This window comes from Macaca mulatta, chromosome 5, assembly GCF_049350105.2.
Source record: "Macaca mulatta isolate MMU2019108-1 chromosome 5, T2T-MMU8v2.0, whole genome shotgun sequence".
NCBI classification, from domain to species: Eukaryota; Metazoa; Chordata; class Mammalia; order Primates; family Cercopithecidae; genus Macaca; species Macaca mulatta.
Genome location: NC_133410.1, coordinates 16,758,076 through 16,772,500, shown reverse-complemented (window position 1 = coordinate 16,772,500; position 14,425 = coordinate 16,758,076). Strand labels below are relative to the sequence as shown.

General features: G+C 43.4%; 1 protein-coding gene across 1 annotated transcript in view; it reads left to right on the top strand.

Moving 5' to 3' along the window:
* The window catches only part of FAM184B (family with sequence similarity 184 member B), a 151,940-nt gene that overhangs the window by 72,476 nt on the left and 65,039 nt on the right, over nucleotides 1-14,425 (top strand). Inside the window, exons 2-5 of the mRNA XM_015138087.3 lie at nucleotides 1-752; nucleotides 1,813-1,948; nucleotides 3,935-4,074; nucleotides 4,621-4,827. The exon at nucleotides 1-752 is cut by the window's left edge and continues 1 nt beyond it. Coding sequence (XP_014993573.3) covers nucleotides 1-752; nucleotides 1,813-1,948; nucleotides 3,935-4,074; nucleotides 4,621-4,827 — 1,235 coding nt within the window. The remainder of the gene's footprint in view (nucleotides 753-1,812; nucleotides 1,949-3,934; nucleotides 4,075-4,620; nucleotides 4,828-14,425) is intronic.

Here is a 14,425-nt window from a genome sequence, read left to right as displayed (position 1 = left end):
TGATTTATGCCCTGAACACCCGCCAGGATGAGGCTGAGGCCAGCATGGAGGCGCTGCGGGAAGCGCACCAGGAGGAGCTCCAGAATGCGGTGGCAGAGACCAAGGCCAGGCTCCTGCAGGAACAGGGCTGCGCAGAGGAGGAGGCGCTTCTCCAGCGCATCCAGGCCCTGGAGAGCGCCCTGGAACTGCAGAAGAGGCTGACGCAGGAGGCGCTGGCTGAGTCGGCCTCCTGCAGGCTGGAGACCAAGGAGAGAGAGCTGAGGGTGGAGGCGGAGCACGCCGAGCGGGTCCTCACGCTCTCCAGGGAAATGCTGGAGCTCAAGGCTGACTACGAGAGGAGGCTCCAGCACCTGACGAGCCACGAGGCTCCCCCGCGGGGCCGGCCGCCCCAGGAGAGCCCTGATACCAAGTCAGAGCCAGGCCAGGGCCCGGAGATGCAGGAGGTCCTGCTAGAGGTGCAGCGGCTGCGAGTAGAGAACCAGCAGCTCAGCAAGGACTACGCCCGCAAGGCCGAGGAGCTGCAGGCCACCTACGAGCGGGAAAACGAGGCCATCCGGCAGGCCATGCAGCAGTCGGTGAGCCAGGCTCTGTGGCAGTGGCAGGAGAAAGAGTCGGACCTCCGCAAGAACTTCCAGGTCCAGGAGTCGGCCCTGCAGGCTCAGGTCCGGAAGCTGGAAGGAGACCTGGAGCACAGAGGCCGCAAGATAAGTGACCTGAAGAAGTACGCCCAGAAGCTGAAGGAGAGGATTCAGGTAAAGCAGCATCTCTTCTTACAACCCCTAAGGGGATAAATCAGCAGGGCTGCTTATTGTGAACCTGCTACAGGTCAGGCAATGTGCTCAACACTTGCTTTCTAAGGAGGTGAGCCCTATTATCTCCATTGAATTCAACTACATTCGTTCCACACACAAAAAATAGATATATATTCGTTTGTTTGTGTATTTTTGAGACGGAGCCTCACTCTGTCTCCCAGGCAGGAGTGCAGTGGTGTGATCTCAGCTCACTGCAACCTCCACCTCCCAGGTTCAAGCAATTCTCCTGCCTCAGCCTCCCTAGTAGCTGGGAATACAGGCGCCCACCACCAACCCAGCTAATTTTTGTATTTTTAGTACAGGCGGGGTCTCGCCATGTTGGCCAGACTGGTCTCCAACTCCTGACCTCAGGTGATCCACCTGCCTCAGCCTCCCAAAGTGCTGGGATTACAGGTTTGAGCCACTGCGCCCCGCCTACAGATATTTATTGAACACTGACTATCTGCCAGGCCCAGGACTATGGGCAAGGGACACATAGTGAGTTAGACTTGGTCCCTAACATTGGAGAACTTGGAAACCTACAGTCTATAGTTGAGAAGCTAAGACCGAAATTGAGAGGCTTAAGGACTAGCCTTATTGGCACATGGCTAATAAGTGTCTGAACTCAGGTCAGCCTGATTCTATAAACCCCTGTTCGTTTCACAGCAACCTGCCTGCCCTAAAATCCCCAGGACTTTGTGTTTATAGAGAGCAGGATCATTGATGATTCAGTTATGTGAGCCCCACAAAAGCACAGAGCCCCATCTCTAAAAGTAGAAGCAGTTAACATTTCTAACATTCCCTGAGCATTTTTTTTAACCACTTTATCTCATTTAATCCTCACTAAAGGAAGACCAGAGGATGAGGAGGGATTTGATGAACCCTGGGTCACTGAATTCCACAGACTCAGGGCTTCTGCTGTGCAATACCCGCCTTTCAGGTCTGATGGCTATTCTATGTACACAGGATGTCTCTATACAGAGCTATAACCAGAGAAATGGGACCCTTGCTGTCTGTTTAGGACCTGGATGTGCAGCTTAAGGAGGCTCGACAGGAGAATTCGGAGTTGAAAGGCACTGCAAAAAAACTTGGGGAGAAGCTGGCTGTTGCCAAAGACAGAATGATGCTGCAGGAGTGTCGTGGGACCCAGAAGACAGGTGAGATGCCCTGGAATGATTTCCTTAAAAGACCCAAGGTTAGCTGCCAGCTTGGTCTGGTGCTACTGGCAGCCTTACGCCTGCTAAGGGAGCTGAGAGGAGGGGCAGGGCTGCTTGATCTGACCCATCTGGTGGGTGAGACCAATCTCTGCAGGGTACAGGTGAGCTGATACCTACAGCTGCCTCACCTGGATCTGGCTCAGGTTGGACATCTAAAAGGTATGATGTGAAAGGACCCCTTGCCCCCAAAAATTTCTCCACCAGGCTCACCACAGTGCCTGAAATTCTTAGCACTGACTCCCTTCACCCCCTACCACTTACACAATGCTTTATGCTTTTAATATCCTTTAGCACAATTATGCTATTGAGTCTTTCCAATAATTTTGTGATAAGTATTGTCCATCTGGTTGGGCAGATTGATGGTGGCTCATGCCTGTAATCCCAACACTTTAGGAGGCTGAGGAGGGAGGGCCACTTGAGCCCAGGGCTTTGAGACCGGCCTGGGCAACATAGTGAGACTCTGTCTCTATGAAAAAATAAAAATTAAAAAATTAAATACAGGCCAGGCGTGGTGGCTCATGCCTGTAATCCCAGCACTTTGGGAGGCTAAGGCAGGTGGATAACCTGAGGTCAGGAGTTCAAGACCAGCCTGGCAAACATGGTGAAACCCTGTCTCTACTAAAAATGCAAGAAAATTAGCCAAGCGTGGTGACAGGTGCCTGTAATCCCAGCTACTTGGGAGGCTGAGGCAGGAGACTCGCTTGAGCCCTGGATGCAGAGGTTGCAGTGAGCCGCAACTGGGCCGTTGTACTCCAGCCTGGGCAATAACAACAAAACAAGAAAGAAAGAAGGAAAGAAGGAAAGAAGGAAAGAAGGAAGGAAGGAAGGAAGGAAGGAAGGAAGGAAGGAAGGAAGGAAAGAAAGAAGGAAAGAAGGAAAGAAAGAAAGAGAGAGAAAGAGAGAGAGAGAGGGAGGGAAGGAGGGAGGGAGGGAGGGAAGGAAATTAAATACAAAGTATTGTCTTGAAATTTGGGGCTCAAGTGATCCTCCCACCTTGGCCTCCCAAAGCGTTAGGATTACAGGTGTTAGCCACCACACTCAGCCCAAAAAGTATTGCCAATCTTTCATGTTACAGATGAAGAAATAAGACCAAGAAAGGATAAGTGGCTGGCTCAAGGTCAGCCAACTGGTTGGTGATAGAGCTCTTGCTTGTGTCCAAAAATACATGATTCTAAGTGCCTTCCCCTAGGCCCCTCAACAGAAAGCTCCTGACACTGGGACACAGTGTCAAAGGCACAAAACCTGGGAGCTGCCTTCAGGGAGCTCATGGGTCTGTACCTTACAGCCCACAGCATGCTTTGGTATCATAGACACGACCCAGGCAGCAGACGAATAACGTGCATGGGAAAGAAGCCACCATGGGAAAGAAAGGTGCAGAGAAGGAGAGGTACTGGTTCTGGAGAAACCAGAAAGGTGCAGAGAAGGAGAGGTACTGGTTCTGGAGAAACCAGAAAGGTGCAGAGAAGGAGAGGTACTGGTTCTGGAGAAACCAGAAAGGTGTTGTGGGTTTCGAGCAGAGGTCTCAAAAGTGGTACACGAGTACTTTAGAGAATATGGGAGGAAAACTTAGTCATTCTGCTTATATTAAATATTTTTTTTGTTTCATCCTTTAAATTCCTATTAAAAGAACGTATATTTGGAACATGCTCAATTTTTTTAACCTATGGAAACTGTAGTCAAAAAGATTTGAAGATTATTTAGGAAGGGAAAGCAGGGCAGCTATTTAAGCTCACGAGGCTTCTTGAGAAGAGATGAGAATTGCTACCTTGACCATGCTTGGGGACCAGCAGACCACAGGGCAGGAATTACACAGGGGGTATTGGACAAAGTGGTTGAAAAGCGGAATGGGGGCCTGACAGCAGAAAGCCTTGAACCAGAGGCTGCGGCCAAGAGCATCCCAAATAATGCTGAAATGTATGCTTGCAGATGCCAGGAAGACTGAGCTAGTTTCAGAGAACAAAGTCCTGGGGGAAGAGAATGACTTGGAAGCCGGCAATCTTCATCCTCAGCATGATCAAAGCTGTCTCAAGGAGTGCCCTTGCATGAAAGGAGGCACAGATATGCAGGTAGTGTCTGACCCAGCCCTGGGAATGGACAAGGCACAGAGAGCTTTGCTATCTATCATAAGCATCAGGTAGAGGCCAGTTCCCAAACATAGTGGATCCACTTGGAATCAGCAGACCCCGTAGTTCCTAGAGTAGAATTCCAGCCAACTTACTGCCTACTCCATGCCATTGGAAACCAGGAGACTGAGAATGTAGCAGAATCCTCCCAATGCTATGTCATCGGCTTCTGGGAAACTGGAAACTGGCTTAGGATCTCATTGCATGTCCCCAGTCAAAACAAGCAGAGCATTATTTAAAATCTACCATAATATGGGCTGAAATATCCAATCTCATGATAATAGATACACCATTCCAAAAAGCCCTTTTCCAGTGGTGGAGACTCTTCCTAACATCAAATATATAGTCTTGTAAAATTGATTGCACCTTGTGCTACGTGCTGTAAAAAATGAAGTATAAACCTTGTAAAAGTTGTATGAAAGGGAAATCGTGATTCCCTGCTCCTCATCCCTCCCCAGTGGTTTTACAGGGTCCTTTTTCTTTTTATAGACCAAGAAAGAGGCAAGTGCTGAGACAGAATATATGAAGCAACAGTATGAAGAAGACCTTCGTAAAATCAAACATCAGACAGAAGAGGAGAAGAAACATCTCAAAGACCAGCTAGTGAAGCGACTGGAAGACTTGGTAAAGAAGCACACCGTGGAAATCAAATCCGTTCGCTCATCTATGGAGGCCGAAAGAAAGAAACTGCAGAAGGTGAGACCTACTTCCATAGAGATTGTTCTGGTTCTTTTTTCTTTCTCCCACCTCCTTTCTTCCCTTTTTTGTTCCTTCTTTTCTTCCTCGAACATTTACCGAGCTCCTGCTCTGTACAAATGTAAGCTTCTTCTCTGAATACACACAGATGAAACGTACAGTTATGATAGCAGAGCTCCCTATGCCTTCTCCAAAGGGAGTCCAGGGTCTTTTGGAGGAGACAGAGGGACGCCCCTATAAGCCTGGAGTCGTTGACATGGGGCGGAATCATGTCATGAGTGGTGAACTTAGGGAAATTCAACTCCACTTACTCTGCAAAAACACACAGAGAAATACCATGAACCAAAAATTCAGGCCTGGAGGACTTCCTGGATCCAGTTCCCCACTCTATCACCACACTTCAAGTGATTTAACCTGGGCCCCCACAGAGGGAAATTCCACATGCCTCAGGATCCTCATTTGTAAAATGGAGGATAATAATAATAGCACTTCGTAGAGTAGCTGCAAGGATTTAATGAGGAGCCACGTGAAGACACAAGGCGTATCCTAATGCCTAGGACACGTGCGCAGCAGGCCAATGCACGTAATTAATCAGCAGCGTGCCAAAGTGAGGGAAAATTCTGCCCATGTGTGCTGTTCCACTCTCCCTCCAAACAGGACGGCTTTCTACTGGCAAGTCATGCGAAGCCTCATCTCTTGTGTTTGCTGGAATAAGTAAGTAACGTGAAGATTTCGGAAAAGAATGAAGTGTGAAGCAATATCATGGTGAACGTAGGTGGAATGCTTTGTTTAATTATTATAAGGAGGCCTCTTTATAGCCCAAGATTCTGCAGTACCAGCTTTGAGTGTTCACTGAAAGATAATACTGTATCACTGGGGCGTGCACTGTTGTGCGGGGGTTACGAGTAGTAAATACTCAAGATTATATGTTAAATGAACTCGTGAAAGATCAAAAGATCAAGACTAGTCTTGGATCTAAGTCTGAACCCTAACACAAGCTGTGTGGCTGTAGAAAGGTCATACAACCTCTCTGAAGCCTTATTTTTTTTTTTTTTTTTTTTGAGACAGAGTCTTGGTCTCTCACCAGGCTTAAGTGCAGTGGTGCGATCTCGGCTCACTGCAACCTCCACCTCCCAGGTTCAAGCAATTCTCCTGCCTCAACCTCCCAAGTAGCTGGAACTACAGGCGTGTGCCACCACACCCAGCTAATTTTTGTATTTTTAGTAGAGACGGGGTTTCACCATGTTGGCCAGGTTGGTCTCCATCTGGTGACCTCATGATCCACCCTCCTTGGCCTCCCAAAGTGCTGGAATTACAGGCATGAGCCACTATGCCCGGCCTAAAACCTGATTTCTAAAATAGGGCTAAATACTTCAAGGGCTTATTATGTAAATTAAATATGGTATTATAGTATATATAAACCCTTATCTTAGTGCAAAGCATGTAATGAAAGTTCAAGATACGGTAAGTATTGTTAATTTCTTTTTTTTCTTTTCTTTTTTTTTCTTTTTTTTTTTTGAGACAGGGTGTCTCTCTTGCCTAGGCTGGAGTACGTTGGTGTGATCATGGCTCACTGCAGCCTCAACCTCCTGGGCTCAAGGGATCCTCCTACCTCAGTCTCCTGAGTAACTGGGGCTGCAGGTGCACGCTACCATGCCTGGTTAATTTTTAAATTTTTCTGTAGAGATGGGGATCTCACTATGTTGCCCAGCTGGTCTTGAACTCCTGGACTCAAGGGATCCTCCCACCTTAGCCCCCCAAAGTGCTGGGATTATAGGCGTGTGCCACCATGCCCAGCTCTCATTGTTAATTTCCATGTGCATTGGGTAACATAATGTGTGATAATGTTATTTCATGCCCATTATACTTTATAAAGTACCTGATACTTTAGAACACATTTAGTCTTTCCAACAATATTACAAAATGTTCATATCCCCATTTAGAGTTGAGGAAACTGAAGCTCAAAGATGTTATATATCAAGACACACAGCTAAGTGGTGGAGCTGCAATTCAAACCTGATATCCTGACTCTAGAGCCCGTGGCTTCACGCTGGGTAGGCAGCTGTAGTGAAAACGTGTTTTCCTCCCCGTGAGCTGCAACTGGTTGCACAAACCTAATCCTCAGACAAACAGATGGACACTCTTTCCATCCCCGGCCGCAAGCGGCAGGAGGGAGCACAGCATGCTCTCGCAGAGCTACAGGTTGCCCTGGTAACCTGTCAGCCACACCTGACTCTGCATGTGTAAATCTCACTTCGGCCTTAATAGGGGGCATGAGTCCATCTGGGATATGAATCATGTCGCAATAAATTGCACTTACTTGTTTTTTTTGGTTTTACATTTTGTTCGTTTTCAAGAACTGAGCATTTAAATTAGGCCATGCACATTGGGAAAGGTAAAACCTTAAAGAGGCCTCCAATCTAGGGTTTATGGACTAAAAATAGATACCATTGTCCCCTGTAGAGTTAGGAGTGCACTATTTCTTTGAGCCCTTGTCTGCAGGTATATTGTGTATCCTGAATGCTACCCTAACCTAAAGAACACACTATAGGAGGTGGCCTGGAGCTGACCTGGAGGCCTTGATGCCTTCCTTGACCCCAGATTAGATGCTACTGTCACCGAATCCTGATGGACAGCACAGTACACATCCTATAATTAGCATTTGCATACACTGACTCTTAGGAAAGGGATGCAGACGATGTATTTAGCACCTCCTGAGCTGTGCTAATCACTTCTGCACATTCTCATTTGTATGTGAATCACTTAGGATTCTTGGTGACAAGAATCACAAACCCACCTGGGAGTTTATGCAGAAAAGGAATTTAACAAAACATAATGGAAGACCAGGGAACTGGGCTTGGCAACTACCCAGCCAAGAATAATGTCCCAAATCTATTGCAAGACAGATTAGAACACCTATGCTGCCACCTCTGAACCTGGATCTGCAGCTTACACAGCCGAAACCACCAACACTGGGCCCTGGGCATTGCCTGGAGAACTGAGCTATCTAATATGGGAGCCAATAGACACATGTGATTACTTAAATTTGAATTAATTACAATCAAATGAAATTTAAATTTCAGTTCCTCGGTGGTACTAGCCGCATTTCAAGTGCTCCCTAGTCATATGTGACCAGCACATGTCATGTGTGACCAGTGGCTACCCTAATGGCCAGCACATCTCTGAGGGATTTCTGCACATTAGCTATGTCACACTGTGGAACATTCCATCATCACAGAAAGTTCAGGTGGTCAGTACAGCTCTAGAACAGCTGGCCCTGCTGCCCCTGAAAACTGCAGGTGCCAAATTCTGTGTGACTCCCACTGTCCACATCACTGGCCTCTGATTTGAAATCCAGGATAGGTGCGCCTTACTGGGGAGCTTCAGTCCCATGCCCATGCTCAAGTTGCTGGCAGTCTGGTGTTTTCCAGATCTATGATAAGAAGAGGGCTCTGATGCATCAGATGGAGAGTTCTCAAACACCAAATGGAAGGGAGGCTAGATCTTTGGCAGCCAAAAGGAATGACAACTCTCCACTCAGCAATCAGATCCCGACTTCAGCTCTGTTATTGTTTTTCCATTTCATAGACAAGGAACTTGGGAAATTAAGTAACTTGAGTAGAACACAACTAAGAGATAACAGACTTGGATATGAATCAGGCCTGTCTGACTCCACAGCCAGTAATTCTTGCTCTCTACTAGTCTACGTGTATAAAAGAATATACATTGCCCTGGGCCTTGGATAGTAACATTCAAGTCCTTGCTCTATCATTATCCATATACTGTTTATTTATCATTGACTGAATGCATATTTATGTTTTGAGCAATGCAGGGATACAGGAATCGGCCATGTCTTCAGGGAATACACAGTCTGGTAGGGAGGAAAAGATCTAGTGATACAACCAGAGTCAGGTCAGTGTGTACTGAGCGCTGTGCCTGGGGAGAGCATTCTCACTGTCAAGTCTTAAATATGTCACTTCGAACCACTTCGAAAACAGAACCACTTCGGGCCTCTGTTTTCTAATTTGAAATAACAAATATTAATGATATTATTTTCTCAAATTTTTTCTTTATTTGCTACTACCACCAAGATCTCAGATTTTTTTTTTCATATTTCTATCAATTCCCAAAATACCCCTGGTTATTTAGAAGTATATTGTTCAATTTTTAACTATTTGGTACATTTCTAGATACCATTTTCTTATTGATTTCTAATTCGGTTCCCCTGTGGTTAGAGAATAGATTCTGTCATTTCATTCCTTTGAAATTTGTTCAGCTTGTTTTTGACCCAAATATGGTCTGTCTAGATGAATGGTTCCTGTGTGCTTGAAAAGAATCTGAATCTGCTGCTGTTGGGTGGAGTGTTCTATAAAAGCTAATTAGGTCAAGTTGTTTGATAGTATTGTTCAAGTCTGTTACGTCCTTACTGATTTTTCTCTACTTGTTCTGTTGATCATTGAGAGAGGAAGATTGAAATCTCAAATTAGAATTGCAGATTTGTCTATTTCTCCTTTTGGTTCTCAGTTTTTCCTTCATGAAAATTGAAACCTTTTTATTAGTGCATATACATTTAGGATTCTTGTGTCTTCTTGATGAATGGATTCTTATTATTTATGAAATATTATTTGTCCTGAAATCTGCTTTGTCTGATAATATATACATATTCTAGCATGTTTATGGTTAGTGTATCTTGGTCTATTTTAATCTGTCCTTTTATTTTAACCTACCTGTGTCTTTCTATTAAAAGTGCTTTTGTGGTATACTTAATCCTTTTTTATACAGATTGACAACCTCCGCCTTTTAGGGGACATTCAGACCATTCACATTTAATGTAATTATCATTAAGCGTACGATCTTGTTTTTCCTACTTGTCACATCTGTTCCCACCCCCTTTTTCCATTTAATTTGGGTACATTGAGTATTTCGGGGGTATTCCATTTTCTAGCTCCACCTTTGACTTATTAGATATGCTCTCTTTTGGCAAAGTGGAGAGCTAGCGGTTACTCTAGGATTTGGAATATGCATCTTTAAATTTATTGGTCTGTCTTGAAATACATTACTTCACACATATAAACCTCATGATAATACATTCTCATTTTACCCTTTGTGTTCTTCGTACAATGGTTGTTATATGTTGTATTTTATTTTACACATGCTGTAAATCCCACAGTATGTTGCTTTTATATTTGCTTAAACAGACAACCATATTTTAGAGAAAAAAATTTAATGAGAAAAAAGGGTCATTTTCCCATTTGTTTGCCACTTCTGCAGCCTTCATTCCTTTGGTAACTTCAAGTGCCTGTATAGTATCATTTTTCTTTAGCCTAAAGAACTTCCTGTAACATTTCTTGTAGCATATGTCAACTCCTACTCACAACATATTTTCTTTCTCTATTTTGCCTTCATTTTTGTTGAATATTTTTACTGGATATAGAATCCTAGGTTGACAGTTGTTTTTTCTTTCAACACTTTAAAGATGTCATTCAGTATCTTTTGGTTTGCATTTTCTTCTAGTGAAAAGTTAATAGCCACATTTATCTTCTTTTCCTTTTGCATAGTATGTTTCTTCTTATCAATTGCTTTCAAGATTTTCTCTTTATCACTAGTTTTCAACAATTTGATTATGATATGCCATGATGTGATTTTCTTTTTTTTTCTTTTCTTTTCTTTTTTTTTTTTTTGAGACAGAGTTTCACTCTTATTGCCCAGGCTGGAGTACAATGGTGTGATCTCGGCTCACCGCAACCTCTGCCTCCCGGGTTCAAGCGATTCTCCTGCCTCAGCCTCTCTAGTAGCTGGGATTACAGGCATGAGCCACCACACCCAGCTAATTTTGTATTTTTAGTAGAGATGGGCTTTCTCCATGTTGGTCAGGCAGGTCTCGAACTCCCGACCTCAGGTGATCCACCCACCTTGGCCTCCCAAAGCGCTGGGATTACAGGCGTGAGCCACTACATCCGGTCACCATGATGTGATTTTTCTTTGTGTTTTTGTTATAAGTTCATTGAGTCTATGGGTTTACAGTTTTCATGAAATTTGGAAATTTTAAGGCCATTATTTCTTCCATTTGTTTTTCCTGCTCTTGCTCCTCTTCTAATATTGTCCCACAAGTCATTGAGGTTCTCTTCAGATTCCTTGTCTCTGTGTTTAAGTTTGGATAATTTCTCTTGCTGTATCTTCAAGTTTACTCATCTTTCTTTCTGTACCATCTAATCTTTTTAAAAACCCATTCAGTATATTTTTCACTTTAGATATTATAATTTTTTGCCTTAGAAATTCCCTTCTGTTCTTCTTTACAGTTTTTTTTTCCATCCTCATTATTTTCATGTTTTCCTTTAAATTATTGAACATAATTATAATTATTCCTTTAGCATTGTCATCTCTGTCAATTTTGGGTATTTTTGATTGACTGGTTGTTCCGCTCTTTATGAGTCACATTTTTCTGCTTTTTGCCTATTTAGTAATTTTTTATTGGATGCTGGACATTGAGAATGTTAAGTTATTAAACATCTGGATTTTATTGTCATTTTTGCTAAATTTTCTTTTGACAGGCAGTTAAATTACTTGTGAACTAGCTTCATTGTGTGAGACATCTTTATTATGATAAATTATACATAATATAAAGTTTTCAGTTTTTGAGACAAAGTCTCACTGTGTCACCCAGGCTGGAGTCCAGTGGCGTGTTCTTAGCTCACTGCAAGCTCCGCCTCCCGGGTTAACGCCATTCTCCTGCCTCAGCCTCCCGGAGTGATTATTTAAGGCCTTGTACTTGTTGACTCTTTCAGCTGCATCATGAACTTTAAATATATGCCAAATAATTAACTTTTCTTTTTGAAAAAAAGTTAACAAGTTTTCTCTTAAAACTCCAACTGAAATCTCCACATGGTAATTTTCTGTGATTGCTCAGTTGTTGTCCCTTACAGTGGCACTTTTACATCGCTTTTCCTTAATTACCTGTAATTGTAGACAATCTGGACAAAGAAACAGAAAATGAGTGTGAGTCCTGTATCTATGTCTTATCAGCTGTGGGATTTCCTCTGTGTAAAATGGGTGCCATCAAACCTGTTTTCCTGGGTATCTGAAAGTTCAGTGAGAATAGCATTTATGAAAATGCTCTGTGAATTCTAAAAATTAATGGCCCATGAAACAGTTTTCCAGATTCAGGATGAAGCAGTTTAAATATCTGAGAGCATTCGTCTCCTTTTTTCTCAATATCCTTGTCTTTGTTATTTTTTTATTTTTATTTTTTCTCTTTACCTGAGTTAAGGGAATTTTCCTGTTGAAATCTTCAAGGTCACTTTCAGCTGAGCTGGACCGGGCATGCTTCTTTCAAATCTGTGTTCTCCAGTGACCCAGAAATGTTTGTTTTCTGACAGTAAACCACATTATTTTGCACCCAAAATGAAGCTTACTTATGCCAAAAATTACTGCTGAAATTGATTATTTCCATCTGTGGGGGAATTTTTTTCACATTAGGTTCATTTGTCAAGGTTACAGCTGAAGCTATGATTAGTTACTTGTAGACTGGGAAGTCAAGTTATGTAAAATTAGAAATAGCCATTCGTTTATGCTAAAAATTATTATCACAGGGGATTGTCACTGTGCTGTTACAGTGAACACATGTTGGCAGTGTTAGTGTCTTCTTTATTAAAGCATGTTCAACAAAACTTCTGTTCAATAAAAGCTTCTATGGATGAGAAGCTCATTAATGAAGTAAAGAAAATGAATTTTTGTTGAAGGGATGGCCTTGCTGCTGATGATTGCTTAAGTTACCTGAACTTGTTTGAAACCAAAGGAGAATTTACATACCGTGTTTAGAAAATGAGCTCTCAAAAACAACAAGCCCTGCAAAAGGGGATCATAGATTTACTGAACAGAGACTATACACATGTTAAATGTCCAGGGTTTTTTTCTTCTCTTTAAGTGACTGACCCCAGGAAAAATGCTAAGGGCCTCCCCAGAGTCACTGGCCTAGGCTGGGCTTGGCCCCACAGAAAGTATAAAGGTGTCATGGAGGTGATCAGCAGCAGTGTCTTTTCAGATGTTCAACTTGGAAACCCAGGAGTCAAACATGATCTCTTTCTCACCCCTCACATTCAGTTGTCCATCTAATGTATTAATTCTGCTTCTTCAATGACTGTGGAATTCCTCCACTTCCCCCTCTCCTCAGTGGTACCATGCTGATCCAGTCAACCACCATTTCATGATGGAACGTGCGATGATTTCCCTGCCTCCAGTCTACCCACTTCATGTAATCTAATCTTCATTGCAGTGGAACCTTCTGAAAATTCAACCTTCATTTCAAACTCTCCAGTCACTCCCTATCATCTTTATAATGTATTAAATAGTTCCAATTCCTTAACATGATTTTTAAGACCCTACAGAGGCAGACTCCTGATTGCTCTCTCCTGCCTTATCCCACACCTCTCCCCTGTCCTACTCTGCCCTCCAGCCTTTTACTTTTTATTCATTCATTCATTCATTCATTCAGAGACAGGGTCTTGCTTTGACACCCAGGCTGGAATACAGTGATGTGATCATGGCTCACTGCAGCTTCGAACTCCTGGGCTCAAGTGATCCTCCTGCCTCAGCCCCCTGAGTAGCTAAGACATGCCACCAAGCCCAGCTAATTTTTTAAAAATTTCATACAGATAGTGTCTCGCTGTGTTGCCAAGGCTAGTCTCAAACTCCTGGCCTCAAAAAATTCTACTGCCTCAGTCTCCCAAAGTGTTGGGATTATAGGTGTGAGCCACACTCAGTGGTTTCAGCCTTTTGGTTCATCATTCATTCCATGTTCTTTCCCTTGACGAAGAGCACTTTCTCCCTGCTCCCAAATTTTCCTGCCTGATCCTGTCCAGTTCTTACTGATCCTTCCAGTCCAGCTTAAACATGGGTTTTCCTACAAGTCTTCTCTGCTCAGCCTAGTGATGCTGTTGTCTGATACATGACAACTTCTGTACTCACATAGTCAAGCGTTTTTCTGTACTAGGAGCTAAATTTTCCTTGAGAAGGCAGGGAAGAAGCACAGTCAACCAGTCAGGCTTTCCTGAGTTCAAATCTTGACCCTGGGCAAGGCATTTAACCTCTTTAAGTTTCATTTATTTATCTTTACAATAAGCCTTGGTGGTAGTACCTAAGTCATAGGGCTTTCACGGAGACCAGAGAGATGGTCTGTGTAAAGTGCCAGCAAATGGCATGTACTCGGCAAATGTCAGCTACTGTTTTCATGTCCATTAGATCTACAGGTCCATAATCAACTGACAGCTTAGGAGAGCTGCTCTACAAATACCTGCTGGATATTGTAACCTCTAATTCATAGGAAATTTTGGAATGTCTGAGGGCTTGGTTCTTTAATGTCTTATATTTTCCTCATGTTCTCATTCCTGTTCTCTAGCTTTTCTCATTCCAATGCATGCCTCAATACATTCTGTATGCTGATGGCTCCCAAATGCATACTCCAACCCAGAACCCTCCCCTGAATTCCAGACCCTCCCAGAATCCTCCCCTGAATTCCAGACCCTCTCTCTATCTACTTAGACATCTAACAGATGTATCAAACTTGACACATGCAGAGAAGCTCCTCAGAGGGTCCCTGAAT